Source organism: Bos grunniens, chromosome 24, assembly GCF_055505025.1.
Source record: "Bos grunniens cultivar Pamir isolate PY7600 chromosome 24, Bosgru_T2T1.0, whole genome shotgun sequence".
In the NCBI taxonomy this organism is placed as follows: domain Eukaryota; kingdom Metazoa; phylum Chordata; class Mammalia; order Artiodactyla; family Bovidae; genus Bos; species Bos grunniens.
Window position 1 is genome coordinate 27,079,843 of NC_141188.1, and position 22,478 is coordinate 27,102,320.

General features: G+C 43.3%; 1 protein-coding gene across 3 annotated transcripts in view; it reads left to right on the top strand.

Moving 5' to 3' along the window:
- The window catches only part of B4GALT6 (beta-1,4-galactosyltransferase 6), a 65,765-nt gene that overhangs the window by 39,113 nt on the left and 4,174 nt on the right, over nt 1–22,478 (top strand). For 2 of the 3 annotated variants that reach the window (XM_086372877.1, XM_086372878.1), the window contains 3 exons: nt 8,765–8,889; nt 14,355–14,471; nt 21,836–22,023. In XM_086372877.1, coding sequence (XP_086229003.1) covers nt 8,765–8,889; nt 14,355–14,471; nt 21,836–22,023 — 430 coding nt within the window. The remainder of the gene's footprint in view (nt 1–8,764; nt 8,890–14,354; nt 14,472–21,835; nt 22,024–22,478) is intronic. The other variant, XM_086372879.1, reaches the window with a different exon arrangement.

Consider the following 22,478-nt stretch of genomic DNA (forward strand, 5'->3'; position numbering starts at 1 on the left):
AAATACCATAGACTGGGTGACTTAAACAGCAGGTGTTTATTTCTCGCAGTTTCGATGGTTGGACATCTGAGTTCAGGGTGTCAGCAGGTTTGATATCTGATGAGAGCCTGATTGCTGGTTCATCGATGGCTGTCTTCTTGCTTGTCGTCATGTGGTGGAAGGGGTGAGGGGTCTCTCTGGGGTCTCTTCTATAAGGGCACTAATCCCATTCACGAGGGCATCATCCTCATGATGTAATCACTCCCCAAAGGCCCCGCCTCCTAACACCGTCACATTTGGGGTTAGGATTTTGCCATGTGAATTTGGAGGCTAGGACCACAAATACTCAGCCCGTTTCTCCACGGGTGTGCTGTGATTGGGTGAAACTCATGGAGCTGTGTTGCTCCAGGTGTGGTCCAGAGATGGTCAATGTGTGCCAGAAGCAGTGAGGAGGAGGGTTAAAAATGCAGGCCTCTAAGCCAGCAGTCCCCAACCTTTTGGGCACCAGAGGCCGGTTTTGTGGAAGACAGTTTTTCCATGGAATGGTGGGGGGGTGGTTTCAGGATGATTCAAGTGCACTACATTTATTGTGCACTTATTTCCATTATTACATCAGCTCCACCTCAGATCATCAGGCATTAGATCCCAGAGGTTGGGGGGACCCCTGCTCTAAGCCAAAGCTCAGAGCCATAAAGAAAGGTTTCTGGGTTGCCAACCACAGGACGTAACTTGATTTGGTTAAAGAGGAAGGGGAATCCATAAAGAGATATCAGGCAGCTGCAGAAAACCTGAGTGGCTGCAGAGTTCGGTTCAGAGGCTGAACAGCCAGAGCAAGGCCCAGACCACTTTGGGAAGCATCTCCCGCCACCACTTGGCTGGGATCGCAGCTCCTGCTACGCCTGCGTAGGTCTGGGGACCAGAAGTGCCGCTCCTGGGGCCCCCGACACCAGAAGCTTCTGCCGTCACTGTCACATCTGCTCCAGCGTCACCATCAGGTGCATCTCATCACTTGACTGCTGCTCTCTGCTGAGAGGTTGGGAGAGACGTTCTAGATTCTTCCTCTGGGAGGCAGGACTCAACAGTGGGCAGTGGTGCAAGCCCTGAAATGTGTTGACGTGTAAAGCTGGCTGCCCACAAATGTGACCCACTTACTGACACAGGAACTGAGAATGGGCCCAAGACCTTCTTTCTCAACAGGCAGGCCTGGTGATCCTTAGCCACTCCACCAAAATTAGCTACTGCTTTTTTAGGAGACTGGGGAGACAGAAAAAATGGGGAGACAGCAGAGAGAACTTAGAGCCAGGACTGGCTGGCTGTCACCACTGACGCTGCCAGGCATTCTAGCTGACGGTGGGGCTCAGGGTGTGAATTCAGAGTTGGGTGTTGCCAGGAGGATGTCCAGGGAAGGAGGTGAATGTCGGTGAACGTGGCTGCATTTTGGAAGGTAGTTTGGCTAAAAGCCAGAAACTTCAAAGGAGGTCAATTTATGAAAAAAGAAAGTAGTGATTTTTTATGAAGTGTAGGTATCAATCTGCAGTGTACTTTCTTATTTGCCTCACCCCAACCTTGTGGATCTCAGAGAGTAAGCAGTGAGCACGGTTTGAGAAGAATAGTGTTTCACTTAAAATGAAGAGTTGGGGTGATAGTCTAGAAGAGACATTGAAGAACAGTATATGGGAAACTTCTCAGCCAGTGTAGGAGATGTGGCTTTGATCCCTAGGTTGGGAAGATCCCCTGGAGGAAGAAATGGCTACCCACTCCAGTGTTCTTGTCTGGGAAAGCCCAAGGTTAGAGGAGCCTGGTAGGCTACCGTCCAGGGGGTCTCAGAGAGTCGGACACGACTGAGGGACTAACACTTTTACTCTGTGGTTCTCTGTGGTAATTATACCAGTTGACATTCCCACCAATAGTGTTGCAGGGTGGAACACTTTGTTGAGTGAAACCTGGAGGGGCACCCAGTATGTAAGGAGATGAGAGTAGCCTCGGTGGGTACCGTGAGAGGAGGGACTTGGGGTCCCACCACAGGCTCACCTGTGAGGTTCTTTCCACCAGGGGTAGTTTGGAAACTGTGTCACCACGCACTCACCTGCGCTGTGCCTCTTCCTGGCCACTTTCTATAACATGTCCCTTTTCCTTCACTTTCTGTGCACAGGAATAAGTTTTTGTTTTTTTTTCTGATACCACGTGTTGAGTAGCTGGGGCTGGTGTATGAAGTTAATAATAGGTAGATTATGACCTGTTTGAATAAAGGGGCAGAAGCCCCTGACAAGTGGTTGGTGGGGAGCTCCCTCAGCATCTGAGCTTCTGCTCTGGGGAAGTGGGACCCACAGGATTGTTTTGATTCAAGGTGCCGTTTCAATACACTTCACACAGGAAGCAGTCACAAGGTTTATTACTCACAGATCCCAGAAACTGGCAGGGGCACAGAGAGCTGGTGGAAGGGCGGTCTGCCATCCCCGGAGGTTGAGAGCAGGTACCAGGGATCTGTTGCTGATAAGGTGGTTGGGGCAGAGGTCAGTGAGTTTTCTTGTCCTTAGTTCTAAGTGGTTGTTATTAAAGGGGTCTCTGGAAAAGCAAAGTGGGAGTTTTTTGGCAGGAATCCCAAACTCAACCCCTTATCTGAACGTCCAGACTCAGGATGTGAGCAGGGTTATCATACCATGAAATGCCGAGGCAGCAGCTCAGGAAAACAAAGGTTGTTTTTCTCATCACAGTTGATCCCGTGATGCCTCAGCATTATTAATCTTCAGGGCAGATCACGGACACTGTGTGAATGGTGGAGATATTAAAGGCCATTGGCAAGGGTGTTGGTCACCCAGCACACAAAGCAGAAATGCCATTGGCAGTATCAGTAGACAAAGGCCAGTTTGCAGTCCCGTCTGTAGCCACCCACTCCATTATTTGGAGTCCAGCCAAAAAAATAAAGCCCATGGATAACGTTAGGGTAGGTATTTGATTTTAAAAACTCAGGCGAGATTGTGGAATACTAGTACCTGTTGGGCCATCTTTTGAACGTTTGTCTAAAGTTTGTGTGGAATAACTGACATACACACAGAGGGGGTGCCCCTTACATGCACACACCTTCTTCCCGGGCCAGTGAGTGCGCCATTTGTGCTGGAGAATCTCACTGCCGCCTGAAGGCTGGGCTCTGTGCGGTGTGCTCGGCCGAGGCAGCTCACAGGTTGGGGTTTGCTGTAATGATGTGTTGTTTTGTGCCCAGAGCGGTGGCACCTTGAGTCACCTCAGTCCCATTGAGGGAGGTAGCTGACCTACTCCCAGTATAATGGCATGAATGTCTCAGGCTTTGACGTGAGGGGGCAGAAAAAGAATTGGGAGGTTCTGTTCAGTGATGCGGGTGTTCCCAGGGAGACTGAAGGGCCCTGGTATGAAAACTGGGTGCAGGGAAGTGGAGGGAAGGAGGAGAATTCAGGGGTCCTCCCCAGATGGCTGCACTGCAAGACCCAGGATGTCTGTGCCGTGAGACCCAAGATGGCGGGGATTATACTCCTTGGGACCAGGTCTGGGACCTAGGACTCCATGAGTGTGGTCAGAGCAGCCATACCTGTGCCAGGAAAGGGTCGGGGTAGATGGCCACCACCAGGAGGTTGTTAAGAAAGACGGTGTCAGTAGTGACATCTGTTGTCCTACTTGTTATGCCTCATAACAGGGTACCCTTCACTTCAGTTCCAGGGAAGCAATGCAGTTTGGCCTCCAGTGTCAATGAGAACATCCCACTGGATAATTAGAGAACAGGTGGTCATCCCCCAGAGGAAGGGACAAGTTCAGGGACCTGCAGGGTCCCTAGGGCAGGGTCTTGGTGGCTGTCACTCTCAGAGCTCAGCTGTGGGATCCTGGGCTCTGCTTCTGGGGGTAGCGCGGCAAGCCATGACAGCAGCGTCCTCCGGGATGGGACCACCGTCTCCTGAAGAGCACCTGGACACAGGCGTCTAACCTGTGTCCAGCTGTCCCGAGGTGAGGTCACCAGGGACCTGGATCTCTGGAGCTCCAGTACGGAGCCTGTCACTCATCTCATGAGGGAGGCCGAGCTGCTTACTTCTGTCTCTATAGGCTTGGAAGGGTCACTTTCTCCATAAACAGAGCCCAGAACCAGTTCCAAAGACTTCAAAGAGCCAATTGGTGACCTTCTCCCTCTCGCTTTGAATGAATTTTCCTAAAAAAGAAAACAAAAACAAACCCTTGCGTTTCTATCATGGGACAGCTAGGTGTCTCCGCGCCTCACTCACACTGGCCATCGCTGGACGTTTTGGTATATGCTGCATAGTAACAAGGAACGCCTGGGGCAGAGGTCACCTCTTCCCCAACTCCTGTGCTGCCACCTCCCATTCCAGGGGGTCCCAGTTGACCACCGAGGGGTCGGGACCCACCTCGACCAGTACAGCATTAACAGACACATTTGGGAAAGCTCCACGCAGCGAGTACGTAGCCTTCATAACTTGCTATGTGCATATGCCACCAGTAATGCCCAGACCATGAGGCTCTTACAAGTTTCCAGTAGTTTTTTTTTAGTATTTATTTATTTGACTGTGCCGGGTGTTAGTTGCGGCATGTGGGATCTAGTTCCCTGACCAGGGATTGAACCCAGATCCTCTATACAATGGGAGTGTGGAGTCTTAGCCACCCAACCACCAGGGAAGTCCCTCTAGTAGTTTTTTCACCTCCTCTGGGGACTTGGGAGGAGCTGGTGCCCAGGGCGTGGGACCCCTCTTTCAACAACGAATGATGCACTTGCCTCCTGGGTGCCGTGAAGGCCCTGGTAGAGCTGCCCACCTCAAGGGTTAGAGCAGCTCTCCAAGCTCAGCATCCAGTCCTGACCCAACACGCGGGGCCCCGTAGCTGGTCCCAACACAGAGCTCCCCGCTCTGGCTCCAGGGAGCTCTCCTTGGCTCCTACAGCCTCAGAGCCCATGCCTCCACCCCTGCCCAGAGACAGAGGCAGAGCCCTACCATCCAGCACCCAGACTTCCACAGGTGGTTGTAGCCGATCACCTCCACAGCCAACGCCAGGTGGGGTCTCATTCAGAGAATAAAGGGAAGCAGGTGCTGCAGCCTGGGGGCTGCTGGCCGGGCTCTGCTGGGGAAGCTGACCCGGCACAGCACCAGCAGTTCAGCACGGGTAGGGGGTTTCTCTGCCAGGGGGTTTCTCTGCCATCGGCGACACACAGCAACTCAGAGCTCCGGAGCCGACCTCCAGCCAGCAGTGGTTCCTTCCCCAAGAGACTGAACAATCTGGAGGAGGAAGTTACAGAGCTGTTTGCAGCTCCTAGGCATCTGGGAGTATGGGGCCCCAACCGTACCCACCATCCGATCCTCCTTCTCAAGTGTATTGAGCAGCTGGAGCTGGTGTATTAATAACATGCAGATGATGACCTGCTGAATGAGGGGGCACCCGCTACCCATACTGGTTGGCAGGTGGCTCCCTTAGCATCCGAGCTCCCACTTGGGGGACGTAGAGCCTGGGGGTCATTTGATGGAAGGTGCAGTTTCAGTACACCACAAGAAGGAAGTAGAGTCTCAAGATTTACTCACAGATTCCAGGGGGGGCCAGGGCCCAGGGAGCTGGGGGGTGGGGGTGCCCTCCCCCCAGGTCACCAGCCAGCGGATGGGTAGCGGGACAACACACACCTGTCACTTACAAGGTGATTGGGGTGGAGGCTTAACTCTTGAGTGTTTATCTGAGAAGCTTCCCCAGGAAAAGCGGAGTAGGCGCTTGAGTGATGGGCATCCTGCACTCAAGTTCTTATCTAAATGTCCAGACTCCGGGTGTGAGCAGGGTTATCACACTGTGAAACGCACAGGCAGCGACTCGGAAAGAAATGGCTGTGTTTTCAGAGAAACAGAAGTTGGTTTTTCTCATCAACCCACCCCACCCCACCTCCACTAATCAGTGTTTATTTTTCCTTCTCTCTTTCTGATCACACTCTTGCTGTTCTCAGTGGTGGTGGTATCTGTCCTGGAGCCTGTCCCCCACCCCTTCATCCCCACCCCCGAGTAGTGAGGTTGCTTTTACTCCTGGCATGACAGCCTCATGCCACTGGGTCATGTTTGGCCTTCAGCCCGTAAGATATTAAGATTTCAGAGCAAAGAGCAATAAGCACATAGAAAAGATGCTGAGGGTCTCTGAAGAATGTGAATGGGGGGCTACTGGGGGGAAGAAGGTGAACTTCGGGTGCCTCAGACATCAGAGATTGCTAAGTGATGGGCACTGGAGCCCCCTCCCCCACTGAGGATAAAGATATAAGGCCCACCTCTTAATTTGCTGGCAGACGTGTGTTCAAAATGAAAATCAAACTACAAATGGTGCTGGAGCAAACTGCTAACCATAATGGTGATTGCAGCTGTTGAAGCTAGAAAGCTGGGCAAAAGGCAAAAAAATTGGCTTAGCAGTGCGTAAAGAATACCAACTTCGGTTCCTTATATGAATGCTTATTTAGTCTAATTACTCTCATTTGGGGAATCATGCATACCAAGAAATGCATCAGATTTACTTGTGTGAATTTTATCTGATTACAGTTAATAGATTCTGTTTCTGTCAGCTGAGTCATAAGAGTCTGTGCTCATGTCGACTGATGGATCTTATGTTTGATCTGTCCTTTCTCTGCAAATTCATAGATTAGGTAAATCTGACCTTTCTAAGATTAGCTACTTTGCATATCTTGTCACAGGAAAGGGTGGGTAGTTGGTTATAAAAGACAGCACAGGTTAGAGGAACAGACGAGAAGATTTCAGATTTTTTCCTGGCTTACTCTATGTAGCAAAGCCATTTGCATTTTGAAATACTTCTCTCTAGTATGCCTGCCAATGCAGGAGATGCAAGAGATGCTGGTTCAGTCCCTGGGTGGGGAAGATCCCCTGGAGTAGGAAATAGCAATTCACTCCAGTATCTTGCCTGGAAAATCCCGTGGACAGAGGAGCCTGGTGGACTGTAGTCCATGGGGTTGCATAGAATCAGACATGACTGAGAATGCACACAACAAAATGAAACAAGTAATGCCTAAGTGCTTAATGGTAGTGACTATGTTCCTGCCTAGTTAGGATGAGGAGGGAGATGGGAAGATGGGCGGCTGTGAAATCTTACAGAATAGAAAGTAGCAGGAGGAAAGGAAAGGGGGTCTCTTGAAGAGCGACCGCGTGTTTTTCAGTTGTCCCTCGGTGTCTGAGGGGCATTGGATCAAGGGCCAAAGTATGAGGATGCTCAAGTCCTTCCCTTACTCTGTCGGCCCTCCACATTAGGTTCTGCATTCACAGATTTCAGCCAGCCTCATGGATACAGAGGGCTGGTGGACTGCATGTGTGGAATCATGGCCACTGAGCTCAGATACCTTGAAATAGGAAGCCTCAATATTTGTTGGTTTGCGTTTTATGAGACAAGGAGGTGAAAGAACGTAGTCGTTAGTCCTTAGTTATTGTTTGTTTTTTTAAGTTTATTTTTTGTAACTTTTTATTTTGTATTGGGGGTATAGCTGATTAACAGTGTTGTGATAATTTCAGGTGGACAGCAAAGGGACTCAACCATCCATGCATGGTTGCCAGGGGGGAGGATGGAGAGAAAGAACAGTTAGGGAGTTTGGGATGGACATGTACACACTGCTGTATTTAAAATGGATAACCAACAAGGACCTACCATATAGCACAGGGAACTCTGTTCAGTATTATGTGCTGTTTGGATGGGAGGGAAATTTGGGGAAGAATAGATACATGTATACATCCGTAGTTCTTGGTTGGTATTGATTGAGTTAATGGAAATGGTTTCCCATGCAAGAGTCATTCCTTTTCCCATGATATATGTTAGAAAAACTATTAGTAAAACAGCTCCAGGAATATCATTTATTTGTTATCTCGAAGAGAGAGTGCCTAGCAGACCAGGAACATCTTAGAAGTTTATAGTTTTCATTTTGCATGTCAAGGTAATGCATGGTAGGTGCTCAAAATAAATTTGTTGAATTGTGTTTGCAGATTCTCTCTTAAGGAATGTCAGTAATCTGGATGACAGTAGTAACAGCTAAATTTCCTGCCTGTGTACCTTTGTGCCCAGCATCTAATGGGATATGACCACAGTGGGAAGCAGATCTTTTTTTACAAATAAGAAAACTGAGGCGCAAAGAAGTTAGGTAATTTCCCTAAGACATAGAAGCTAGGATTCAGCTCCCAAACTAACTGCTTAATTAACTCTTATATACTGGGCGTTCATGTCTTCTATGCTGATTATGTTGAAATTAAAAATGGTTTTTAAATAGTTGAATAAATTGAAATGATAAGCTATACTGTCATGACTGCAAACACTTACTAAAGAATACTATAATATTCATCATATTCAATTCAATTCAATTCAGTCACTCAGTCGTGTCCGACTCTTTGCGACCCCATGAATCGCAGCACGCCAGGCCTCCCAGTCCATCACCAACTCCCGGAGTTCACTCAAACTCATGTCCATCAAGTCGGCAATGCCATCCAGCCATCTTGTCCTCTGTCGTCCCCTTCTCCTCCTGCCCCCAATCCCTCCCAGCATCAGAGTCTTTTCCAATGAGTCAACTCTTCAAAAGTAAAAAGCTTAAGTGCTTTGGTTTTCTTTGGCTGATTTGCCAAAGATAGTAGGGTAACCGTATGATTTATCATCCACAGTAACACTGAAAGGTGGTATTAACAATTAAATGGTGAAAACAGGACTAAAGGGTACTATGCCAGCAAGTACGCTGTGCCAGCACACTGCTGATTGTTGTTTGTCTGACTTCATATTTAAGTGGTTCTTCACCTTTTTGACCTTCTAGGGGGATTCCTCAATGTCAATGTAAGTGAAGTCAGTTTTGATGAAATTCATCAGCTCTTCTCCAAGGATTTAGATATTGAGCCGGGAGGTCACTGGAGGCCTAAAGACTGTAAAGCCAGGTGGAAGGTGAGGTCCATTTTTTCATAAATTATGTGACTATTACTGTGCATTCGAGAAAAGTGTTTTCAATTCAGAATATGTAGTGAAATCCCTTTGGCTTGATAAATCAAGACAATTTTGTGTTTAGTGTTTAAGTATTGACAGTTCAAATGTGGGTTAGTTTGTGTTACCTGTGAAGATGAGCTACATTTGTGCTTATGCAAATACCAGGCTCCTGTGTTCAGTCTCTCAGAGATCCTGCTGATAAGTTCCTCACTTGAGACGGGCTTGGGAAACAAATGTTTGCTCTGTTCTGTTTGGAAGAGAGGCAATGATTTCTTTGCCTCCCACTGTTGCACCTGATGGTTACTGACACCTGCAGACATATCCCCACTGAGGCCTGGAGCCAGTGGTTTCCAGTTGGGTCTAGCATTGGGGTTCCTGAGTCCCAGGATTCTAAAGAGGCTGCTTGGCGGTCACTGCAGGACACACAAAACAACTTTGGGCCCTTTTCTGCCTCTATTTCAGAAAGCAGAGTGTAAGCTTTTCATCTTTTTGATATGTCAAAATCCTACTTTTAATGTTGTGTTTGAAAAACTGTGAGGGAGTCAGCCTGCCCCTGCTGCTTAAAAAAAAAAAAGAAAACCGTGGTTTAAGTCAGAATTGCTCTCAACACTGTGAAACTGGTTAATAAGTGCATGCCCATGTAATGTTGTTATGTTTGAATAGAACGTAGCATTTATGCAATTCAAGTGAAAACTGCATATGATTAAATCAGATGTATGATTAAATTGGATGTTATATCCTGAAGGGCTGTGATGTAGCCTTAATCTGGGAACATTTTTCAGTTCTTCTTTTAAATATTAGTATTTTGTTAAAATATTTCTCCTTTGGTACCAAAAAACGATAATCACTCCTGGGAAGGAGAGTTGTATGCTGTTAGGCTTTTGATGAAAGCTGTCTGACTTAACTGGCCTTGAATCCTTTGTGTTTGGGGGTGTTGGGGATCTGTGTAATTCATGTTGGCTTCCCTAATGTAGATACCAGTCTCTTGTGTAAGGTAAGCACTAAACCCAGCTTTGCTGAGTTGAGTTTATGAGACAGATAAATGCCTTGTTATAAATTATTAAATAATTTTTTTTCCCTCAAAAAAGTTGTAAAACTGCTGAAATGGATTCCAGTACAAATGTTGGCAATACATTCTGTTTTACAGTTGCCTTATGCTGTTTTCCAGAGCAGATTCAGATAATAAATGAATTTCATGATTGATTTTATCATGTTTGTATATAAAATATGGCCCAATTTACATAATAACTACTTTTTAAAATGTCCTGGGCAAAATAAATTATTTTTCTTATTTGGGTGATGAGTATGCATGTTGAATGCTAATGGAAAAAGTGTCCTCAGTCACAGAGGCTGTGGGAAAGCGTGGAGGTTGGTCCTCAGATGTGTTAATACAGGTGTGCATTGTGTGGTATCATAGGATGACTTGGGGTCAGAAGAATTGAGTATTTTGTCCTATCTCTAGTGGTCTATATCAGATGTTGCATTTTAAAGTGTTTTAGGGTTTGTTTTTTTCTCATTTTCTGGGAGAGAGGTATGTATCACACATAGGTAGCTCCTACTTACAGATTTTAGTAAACTCCAGTGGATGGGTAGGTAACACTATTGAAAGTGGAGTTTCAGGAGCCAGCTAATTCAGGGTTCTAAAAATTAGCTTATTTTTGTTCAAGAACTATATGGTACTGTTGGTCTTATTAGAGTTATGTCTAGTCTCAGCTTCTGAGCTATGCAGCTCAAGGTATGGGAGGAAATTTGGAGATAGCTCAGAGATGACTTGTACTTGCCATTTTTAATCAAATAACCTTCCCCCCGACCCCACCCCCTGTTTACATTCTGATAATGTCCCAGTTTAATCTTGGAACTGAGGTGAGAGAGAAGACGCAACTAGATTTATGTGAAACATCTGCTGCCAAGTTGATTCTTAATACTTGAGGATCTTTTATTGTTTTTTTTTTTTTTTTTAAAGAAAACAACTAAGTTGTCTTTAAGGAAAAAAAAAAAAAAAAACTCAGTTTGTTGATGGCCAGTTAATTGGAACTGAGATCTGCTAAAACTAGTGATTTCAGCACTTCCTAGGTATTCTGAACACCACAGGTCCCCACTGAAGGTTTAGCATAGGACAGATGCCTTATGGAGGCAAGGTGGTTTCTAAAAGGGAGGTTGAAAGAGGGGGAAGGTAATGCTTTTCAGATCATTAAAGTGTTTACCTATGACGTTACCTGTGTTCTATTCAGGGTCCAGGTGGAGGCCCGAACCACTCGGGTCTAAAACCTGAAGGCTTTAAAAAACCAGGCAGCTGCTTGTTGGGCTTATCTGGTCGGAGGCCTAGAATTGTGTTTCTAGTCTGAGGTTCCTCAAAAATGGGTCTTGACCCTGCTCCAGAGCTCCCTGGGGTGTTTGGTAAAAATGAAGATTGTTGAGCTCCTTCCTCAGACATTCTGAGTGAAGGCTTGCCAGCTTCTGCTCTGTTCCGTCTCAGTTGGTCGCAGACAGCTAGTGCTCCCTTAAGGTAGGCAAATCGGAAGCCAAGTCATTTAGGGACCCTGTAGCGGGAGGTGTGCTTAAAGTCTGAAAGTAGAACAAAATCTTGGTGGGGACAATGTATGTAGTCAACATTTTTCTTGATGATCTCTTCATGGTGAGTGTAGGAGAAAATGAGCAGGGAAGAAAAATGGGTGCATAAATTCAGCAAGTTTAGCAGTTTTAAAGAGATGTGGAGAGATTCACGAAGATGACTTGTTTTTCTGAAGATGATAATCAGATGTTCTCCATCTCCAGTGGAGATGCATCAACAGGAAAGTGGCTCCAGCAGCAAATTAGGGCACATGTAAGGAAGAATCTCCTGAAACAAAGGCTATCAAACTTCGAAATAAATTACCGCTGCATACCGAGAGCTTCTTTTTCTAGAAAGTGAGCTATAAACTATTGAGAGTCATTCCAAGCCACAGGAAGGGACATACCAAATGAATCTTTAGATGCTGTTTAGCTTTGTTTTAATAAAAATTTCAGGCATACTCAAAATCTTTAATATCTGCCTCATTAAAATACAGGCATGTATTTGTTATAAAAATGTCAGTTTAACTTTGAATTTGCCATGACAATGGGGCATTTATTCCTCTTATAAACTCTCAGTTTCCACATAAGATTAAGAAAGAAAAAAACTCAGTATTTTAAATGTTCTGTTGGAGAAATTACTGTGTTAGGGGCCATGACTACCTTTGTCTATTCTTACGTTCAATTGATTACTCAGCCTAATTGTACTTAATTAATACGAGCTGTCTTTAATTTGACTCTACATTTTTAAAATAGCTTCTTTCCTTAAATATAGGACTTCCCTGTATCTCAGATGGTGAAGAATTTGCCTGCAACACAGGAGACCCGGGTTTGATCCCTGGGTTTGAAAGGTCCTCTGGAGAAGGGAATGGCAACCCACTCCAGTATTCTTGTCTGGAGAATTCATCCTCCTGGACAGAGGAGCCTGGCAGGCTACAGTTCGTGGGGTCGCAGAGTCGGACACGACTGAGCGACTAACACCACTACTCCTTCCTTAAATATCTGTTCAGTTCAGTCGCTCAGTTGTGTCCGACTCTGCGACTTCATGGACTGCAGCCATATCTGTAATTTACCTTAACTGCTTTTATAGCCCATTTATATCATAGGCTGCCAACCTGTGGCCAAATTCAAAACCAAAAAGGGCAAGCTCAAGCCTAATTTGCTAGAAATCGGGTCTCCTGCATTACATGCAGATTCTTTACCATCTGAGCCACCAGGAAATCCCAAAGAAGTTACTGCACTGATACATATCAGATAAGGTCAGTGGTAGAGGTCGGTACTCAACCATCCACCTCCTTTTTCTCCTTTTACCTTTCATAACAGTTTCCTGTCCTGGGAGTAAACCTAGGGGCTCCTAAACTGCTCTGTGAGTTGTGCAGATTTGGGAATTCTGTAAATATGTTAGCAGTCGATCCTGAGGCCCATCAGCAAGTCCTGGGTCAGTAGGGAGCACCCAGTACGAGCAGTGACCATTGTGTGTGGAACTGAAGGGACCCCCTAGCTCTGGGTTCCGAGTTGCTCTGGCAGCCTCGTGGTCCTTAGGCTGATAAGCCAAGAGATTCCTTATGGAGCAAACCAAAGGAGAATGGGGCCCAACGTGCAGCTGGCAGATAGGCCAGAACCTCTTTAGTTCCTGCCACATACCAAGCCTGGCACAGTGTGGACATGAAAATGTTAGCTTCCAGCAGACATAGGTCTCTTTCTTTTTCCACTGTCTTTGTCATCATTAAGGAAAAATTAGTGGTGTAGTGTTTAGTTCAGATGTCTTCAATTTTCTGAAACCATCTTTTGTTCTCTTTTAAAATAAAACTATTTTAATAATCTGAAATTTTATCTCATGTATGATCCTGGTAATGTAAAATGCACAGGTAAACATTACTATTTTCTATGACTCTAATGTTATGTCATGATTCTGCAAGTAGGATTAGATCTTAAACCTATGTACTGTCAATTATTTGCATCTGTTCATTCATTAGTAAAATGTATTTGGTATAGTTGAAGTTTTAATAAATCCCCGATTTTCTCTTTAACCAGTTTATTAGGCTTTATTAAAAAACTCAGAATATAGAATGACACATAAGCATTGTTATTAGACATATTTTGACTCATACTCTTTGAAAATCTCATGATTTTGGAATTTATTATTTGTTTAGCATCCTTTTATTGAACTATAATTGATTTACAATATCTTGTGCCTTTTTATTAAATGAAAAATATTAATATAATTATCAAACTTCATTTATTTCCATGCTATGTCTGTTAATAATATCTCTAGGCCAGATAAGCCATATTAGATACTAGATATTCAAGTGGAATTTCTTCTAAATTCAGTTTCAAATCCATAAAGTTATTATTTATGATCTAATTAAAAACCTAGAATTAGTCTTGACACATCCCTCTCACTCACTGCTTATATATCCAATCCATGAACAAATCCTGGTACTTTGCCTCTTAAATGTTTCAAAAATCCATGGGCTACTACCCTTCTAGTCCTTCTCAAGCTCCCATTACCTTTTGTCTTGACTTTGCATTTATTTTCTAACCAGCTCCCTGAGTCTGTTTTTGGTTTTCTCCAGTCTGCTCTCTCCAGTAGTGTTTGCTGTCACCAAAGGTGGTCGTATCTCTGCTTTCAAATCTTCCCATGACTTCTGTGGTTTTCATGGGAGAAAGACCGCTATCCTTAGATGGCCCGTCTATACCACCAGAGGTTCACAGGAGCATAAATGGTGCACAAGCAGGGGCCATGTTTGTTTTTGTTCACTGTTGAATCTCTGGTGAGGAAATTCATAAGAGGATTTCAAGAGTCAGTTTTTAATCTTTTACCTCTGGGGCTTATTGCTGTATTTATTTATGTATGTGACTATTTTGTTTTAAAGGTGGCAGTCCTCATTCCTTTCCGCAATCGCCACGAACATCTTCCAATTTTTTTCTTGCATCTGATCCCGATGCTCCAAAAACAGCGGCTGGAATTTGCCTTTTATGTCATTGAACAGGTGAGAATAATTTTAAAAATGGTAACTAGGTCTACTAGAACTTAATAAACTCTTAGATATTGTGTGATTAGAGATGCTTAGTACCTTGGTTTTATATTTGGATACGATTCCATTTTGGATTATGTATACCACATTTGGTTAATCCATTTATCAGTTGATATGCTTCTATCATTTTTAATAATCTAAAGTCTTACCTATTAAAGTGAAATATACACGTAACTGTTCTTCATACTATCAGCTCGTTTTTTTCTCTGTAAATGTTTTTGTCTGGGGATTCAAATGTTTACAGTTTCTTTTGGTCCTAAACCTTTTGGAAATATTCTCTGTACGTCTGTGTCTTTCTCCTTCTGTCATCACCTAGTTTTGTGCTTAAGGTGTCATCTTGGATTTCTTCCTTGTTCTTTCCCTCATCTCACTTCCCAAACACTAGAGTCCTTGCTGAATTTTATCACTGATTTCTATATACTGTTTCTAAAATGGTGCACTTTGTTCATGTTTTGAATACATTGTAATTTGGATACTTTTGGTTTTAACATTGTTGACCTGGCTTTATCCTGATTGTTCCTTCTTTTCACTAAATCTGACTAAAAGCATATTTCCTTATTTATCAGTAGACAGAAAGTGACCTAGTTTATATTAGATGCTTCTGATTTTTTGTTTTTGAAATATTAGTAAATATTCAAATTCTCTTCCTAAGATGGTTCCATTTAGTGTGTTTTCCCAGCTTCTTTATGGGTGATTCTCCATCTTTTTTTGTTTTATATTTTTCACTCTTAGCTTTTCTGCCTACATTTCCCACCCTGGAAATACTTGGTATTTAATATAACTTAAACTTGGTCTGTATGTAAGTCACCCTTTTAAGGTCTGTTTCCTGCTCATATGATGATGTATTAATATATTGTGCATATGTGCTTTTTAATGCAACTACCTATGTTACCAAAATTAACTTTTTTCACCTGATAGTAAATTAAAAATTTTAGCCACTTTCTTGGTAGATGTGGGACTTCCCAGGTGGTGTGATGGTAAAAAATCCGCCTACCAATGCAGAACACATAAGAGACACAGGTTCAGTCCTGGGCTCAGAAAGATCCCCTGGAGAAAGAAAGGGCAACCTACTCTAGTATTCTTGCCTGGAAGATCCCACGGACAGAGGAGCCTGGTGGGGTACAGTCCACAGGGTCGCAAAGAGTTTGACACAACTGAGCACACAACTGAGCCAAGCTTCTAGGCCTGTTTTACCAACTTCTGGTTTCCTTTTTTGAATCAGTCTTCATAATGTGGACGATGAGTTACCTATACCTACCTGTGTCTTAAAGGCTTTTCGTCTGGGAGTCTGACACAATTGAATCACTTTGTGTATGTGATGAAAAAATCTGCAAAGCAGCTAAGATCCTTATTTTCTAAACCTCTTAAGTCTGAATCTCAGCCTTGATCAATATTAATTCAGGCTTGTATATTTGATAGTGTGGGGCTTTGAGCTAGTAACATCTTTACCATGTAGGAAATGTGAAGAATTATTTTCCTGCTGGACTGGTGCCTAGAAGAGCCAATCCTTTGGGGAGCAGCTCAGAGCCCCCAGTTATATATGAAGGATAGTACACATATTTCTGTCCCTTCCTTCTTTTGCTGTTGAATCAGATGTGCATTTTGAGTGATGGAGAATGGTCAACCAGGATGCAACATTTTTGTCTTGAACAAGGGTGTTGCCATTTTCTGAGCTTTGGGCACACAGAATACTAGTGAGGAGAAGTGGGGCTTCTGTTTTTGTTTCAGTTTGGTTTAGGGATTTGCTCAAGCATATGCATGTGTGTGCGTGTGTGTGTGAGTGTGAGTGCTGTGCCACAATCTCATGTACCTCTGTGGAGGTTCCCCTTAGCTTTTTAGTGCCTTACTCTCAACCATGATGGATAGCCAAGAGTTCCCACAAGAGGAGACAAAGCCAATCTAACAAAAAGGATTATAGAAAATGGACACAGTGGAAGGAAGAGAGAACATTTTTGAAAAAAAGAAATTAATAGAAATACAAATTCATAATCACTATCCACAGAGAGTAAAGGAAAGACAATGAGCCCATGAAATGAAAACAGGACTTCATTAAAAAAAGAGAGAGAGAGAATCAGAAAAAGTTAGAAAAGAAAATGGGATAAGTGAAACAAAGCTTTCAGTAGACAAACGTAAGAAGATAACTCTTAAACTAGAATCAGACAGGAGAAGTTAAGAAAGAAGGTACCAGTACAGCACAGAGGCGACCATCTCCAAGGTGGTCCCTGACTAGCCCCGCCTCCTCGTGTGGCCTCCTGCCCCAGTGACCGTGGGAAGCACACTGAGGAGTGACAGTGTGTGACTCTCGAAGCTGGGTCATAAAGGACATCGCTGCTTCTGCTGTGGTCTCTTGGATCTCTTGCGCTTGAGGAAGCCAACTGCCATGTCATGAAGATACTCAGGCAACCCCATGGAGAAAATTGACTTGCTAGCGTTACCTTAACTGGCCATGTGACTTAGCTATTTTGGAAGTGGATCTGCCAGCTGAAGTCCAGACATCACGGAGCAGTGATCAGGGATCTTTGTCAGAGTTTCCTATCACAGTGCTTTGAGCATCGTAAGTGCTGTGGTGTGATGAACCACCGGTTTTGCTGCGATTTGTTCCACATCAGTTGATGAGAATGTATTTCCTAATCAGAGTTCTGGAAAAATACAGCAAAAAAAAATGGGGATGGGAGGGGTAAAACAACAAAGACGTAATGTAAGAATATCCCAGAAGCAAAGACATGAGTCTTCAGATTAAAAGGGTCCACATGTACCCATGAATAAAATACAGATCTATAAAACATATTACTTTAAAATTTGTTTAATACAACTTAGAAGATAACAAAAACATTCTATAGGAACAATTGCTCGTGATTATGTGTCAGAATCATATGAACCTTCTCAGCAGTGCTGATACCTAGATGATTGTGGAGCCACATGCCTTTAAAACTCTAGGGGAAAGTAATTTTTACCTAGAAGTTTTTTACCCAGTCAGTATATCAATCAAGTGTGCAAGTAGACTGATGGCATTTTCATTCATTCATTAGCTAAATACACACACACACACACACACACGTATACATATATACATACATACATATATATGTGTGTGTGTGCTCAGTCACTTAGTCCTGTCTGACTCTCTGCAACCCAGTGGAATGTAGCCTGCCCATGGCTCCTCTGTCCATGGGAATTCCCAGGCAAGAACACCAGAGTGGGTTGCATTTTCTTCTCCAGGGTATCTTCCTAACCCAGGGATGGAATCTCCATCTCCTGCATTGGCAGGTGGATTCCTTACCACTGAGCCACCTGGGAAACCCTCTCTCTCTTTCTCTCTGTCTCTGTCTATATATATCTATATATATGTGCTGCTAAGTTACTTCAGTCATGTCCGACTCCGTGTGACCCCATAGACAGCAGCCCTCAAGCTTCTCTGTCCATGGGATTCTCCAGGCAAGAATACTGGAGTGGGTTGTCCACACACACACACACACACACACACACACACACACCATATATATATACATTGCTATATTTACATAGCATATATATATATATTTAATTTTCCCCTGTGGATCCGGACATAGGAAGTTGCTGAAGGAAGTTCCTCAACAAACTGACAGAGCCAAGTGAAGGACACAGCTGATGTAGGTGCAGGAAGAGGCCCAGGATGATGGCCACAGCTGCTCAGACCAGGCCAGACTGGAGCAAGATGTGAGGGCAGTTGGGAGCTAGAGCTGAGCTTGGAGGGTGGAGGAGGAAGTGATAGATGGTTTCATGTATGTGAATGATTGCATCAGTTATTAATAAACACGGCATGCCTATTGGGGCTTTTGTGCAAAATAATAACAGTTATATATTAAGTTAAGAAAAGTGAAGATAGTAATTAATCCCAGTTTGAGGAAGAAAACAGAATCGTAATTTATTCTACACAAATATTTACATAGTTGTAGTAATGCAAACACAAATTTGTGACATAACTCTGTTGGGAGAGTGGAGGGAGGGGCAGTGAGTGTGGAGGTAAAAATCCTCAGTGACCATGATAAGAAATCAATAGTGTCTAAAAAGTGAATGAGGCAAGAGGATATCAGAACTTGCATTACCTTGAAATATAGAGGTGAGTCTAGAATAAACTTCTAGATGTATATAAATGTATTGCTTTTGAAAGATGAAGGGGGGTTAGATACAGAACTTATTTTTATTATAAGCCATTAAGTATTAGGTCTACATTTAATAAAAACAATTTTTTAAAATCTTAAAGGAAAGTCATTTGTTCAAACCGAGGATGTACCAGTAATAACATTGTAATTTAACTGCCTTTTGTTTTTATCCTCTCCATCTTACTGGTGAGGAAAAGCTTTAAAAAATAAAGTGATTTCTGTTATCTCAAGTTAATGCAGGACTCAGGACTAAAACTTAGTACTTTTGCACTCTTGAGGGAGCACTCTGGTGATGACTGCATTGTGTATCTCATTTGCTTCCATCATAATTCTTTTTTTGTTTTAAGTTTTGGAAATGATTGCTAACAAATATAGCTAAGGCATAGGTAATTTCGCTCTAATTTTCTTTAGCTGTAGAATGAAAGTTTTTATTGTCAATGTACCTTTATATAATTTCCCTCGTAAGTAAAGGGAAGTGGTTATAATATAGGAAGTTGGATTCTGTGTGGTAAGTTCCCACTTTGTTTGTCTCTTATAATGTTCTTGGTCTGTATCATAAACAAGAATAATAAAAATAGAAACTCTTGCCTGGGTACTATATAGTGGAAGTGACAAATAAATTCAAGGGATTAGATCTGATAGAATGCCTGAAGAACTATGGACAGAGGATTGTGACATTGTAAAGGAGGCAGTGATCAAAACCGACTCAAGGAAAAAAAATGCAAAAAGGCAAAATGGTTTTCTGAGGAGGCCTTACAAATAGCTGAGAAAAGAAGAGAAGCAAAAGGCAAAGGAGAAAAGGAAAGATATATCCATCTGAATGCAGAGTTCCAAAGAATAGCAAGGAGAGAAAAGAAGGCCTGCCTAAGTGATCAATGCAAAGAAATAGAGGAAAACAACAGAATGGGAAAGACTAGAGATCTCTTCAAGAAAATTACAGATACCAAGGGAACATTTCATGCAAACATGGGCTCAATAAAGGACAAAAACGGTGAGGACCTAACAGAAGTAGAAGATATTAAGAAGAGGTGGCAGGAATACCCAGAAGAATTGTACAAAAAAGATCTTCATGACCCAGATAACCACAATATGATCACTCACCTAGAGCCAGACATCCTGGAATGCAAAGTTAAGTGGGCCCTAGGAAGCATTACTACCAACAAAGCTAGTGGAGGTGATAGAATTTCAGTTGAGCTATTTCAGATCCTAGAAGATGATGCTGTGAAAGTGCTGTATTCAGTATGCCAGCAAATTTGGAAAACCCAACAATGGCCACAGGACTGGAAAAGGTCCTTTTTCATTCCAATCCCAAGGAAAGGCAATACCAAAGAATGCTCAAAGTACCGCACAGTTGCATTTATCTCATATGCTAGCAAAGTAATGCTCAAAATTTTCCAAGCCAAGCTTCAACAGTACGTGAACCGTGAACTTCCAGATAGATGTTCAAGCTGGATTTAGAAAAGGCAGAGGAACCAGATCAAATTGCCAACATCCATTGGATCATCGAAAAAGCATGAAAGTTCCAGAACAACATCAACAACTTCTTTTTGACCACGCTAAAGCCTTTTACTATGTGGATCATGACAAACTGTGGAAGATTCTTAAAGAGATGGGAATACCAGACCACCTTCACTGCCTCCTGGGAAATCTGTATGCAGATCAAGCAGCAACAATTAGAACTGAGCATCGAACAACAGACTGGCTCCAAATTGGGAAAGGAGTACGTCAAGGCTATATATTGTCATCCTGCTTATTTAACTTCTATTCAGAGTACATCATGTGAAATGGGCTGGATGAAGCTCAAGCTGGAATGAAGATTGCCAGGAGAAATATCAATAACCTCAGATATGCAGATGACACCACTGTTATGGTAGAAAGTGAAGAGAAACTAAAGAGCCTCTTGATTAAAGTGAAAGAGGAGAGTGAAAAGGCTGGCTTAAAACTCAACATTCAAAAAACTAAGATCATGGTATCCAGTCCCATCACTTCATGGCAAATAGATGGGGAAACAATGGAGACAATGCCAGACTTTATTTTCTGGGGCTCCAAAATCACTGCAGATGGTAACTGCAGCCATAAAATTAAAAGATACTTCTTGAAAGAAAAGCTGTGACCAACCTAGACAGCATATTAAAAAGCAGAAAGCAGAGACATTACTCTGCCCACAGAGGTCCATATAGTCAAAGCTGTGGTTTTTCTAATAGTCATGTATGGATGTGAGAGTTGGACCGTAAGGAGAGCTGAGCACTGAAGAATTGATGCCTTTGAACTGTGGTGTTGGAGAAGACTCTTGAGAGTCCCTTGGACTGCAAGGAGATCCAACCAGTCCATCCTAAAGGAAATGAATCCTGAATATTCATATGAAGGACTGATGTTGAAGCTGAAGCTCCAGTAAATACTTTGGCCACCTGATGTGAAGAACTGACTCATTAGAAAAGACCCTGATGCTGGGAAAGATTGAAGGTAGGAGGAGAAGGGAACGATGGAGGATGAGATGGTTGAACGGCATCACCCATTTGAAAGATATGAGTTTGAGCAAGCTCTGGAAGTTGGTGATGGACAAGGAGGCCTGGCATGCTCCAGTTTATGGGGTTGCAAAGAGTTGGACACAACTGAGCAACTTAACTGAAAGGAAAATAGTTTTAAGAAAGGTAGTTGGGTTTTGTATAGTAAGTTCCAGTTGTTTTTGTCTCTACAAATGCCTTTGTGTCTATTATAAGCAATACAGAGTTAGCCCCCCTCCCCCGGCCTTATTATGTAAGAGAAGGGTCCCTGCTTCTTGATTAACTTTGTTTCCCACTTCTTTTAGTCTTGACACCATATGGAAAGCTTCACTAAAAAATGCAACCTGTATTATTTTCAGTGGCTTTTTTTTTTTCCTGGTCATAAATAACTTGTATCCTGATGTATTTGAAGTAAAACAGCAACATGAATTACATCATTATATAAATGTGATGATCTCCCAGTGGACTTGATAATAACAGTGTTTTCTCGTGTGTTACCAAAGTATAAAATAAAGTAATAATTCAAACATTATGTTTGATAATCCTAAAGCATTTATCTATTTGATGTGGATGTGTTTATTTTTGCTATTTGACCATGATTCAACAAGTTAGAAAGCTACAGAAAAAAGTCATGGCAGAGCCTGAGTACATTTCTGTTTTTCTCTCCATGTAGACTGGCACACAGCCTTTTAACCGAGCAATGCTCTTCAACGTGGGCTTCAAAGAGGCCATGAAAGACAGCGTCTGGGACTGTGTCATCTTCCACGATGTGGATCATCTACCTGAAAATGACCGAAACTATTATGGATGTGGAGAAATGCCACGTCACTTTGCAGCCAAGCTGGATAAATACATGTATATGTGAGTAACGGCAGTGTTCCTGATACGGTACAACATGTTCGCGCTCAGTCATGTCCAACTCTGTGCAATCCCATGGGCTGTAGCCCGCCAGGTTCTTCTGTCCATGAAATTCTCCAGGCAAGAATACTGGAGTGTGTTGCCAGGCCCTCCTCCAGGAGATCTTGCCGACCCAGGGACTGAGCCTGCCATCTCCTGCCTTCGCAGGCAGGTTCTTTACCATCTGAGCCACCTGGGAAGCCAGATGCGGTGCAACATACCTGCAAAATTATATCATTAAAGTGGAAGCAGCGTTATGTGCCTGGATCTAAGGGGGCCCAGGAGCCTAGAGAATACCTGTCACTCCAGCCCACCTTCACAGGGAGCTGGTACATAGAGTCGCTTGTTATCCCGGTGCTTCCTCACACACAGGTTTCAGTGTGGGGTGGTAGGAAAGAAAGCCTGGTTTCTATGGTCAA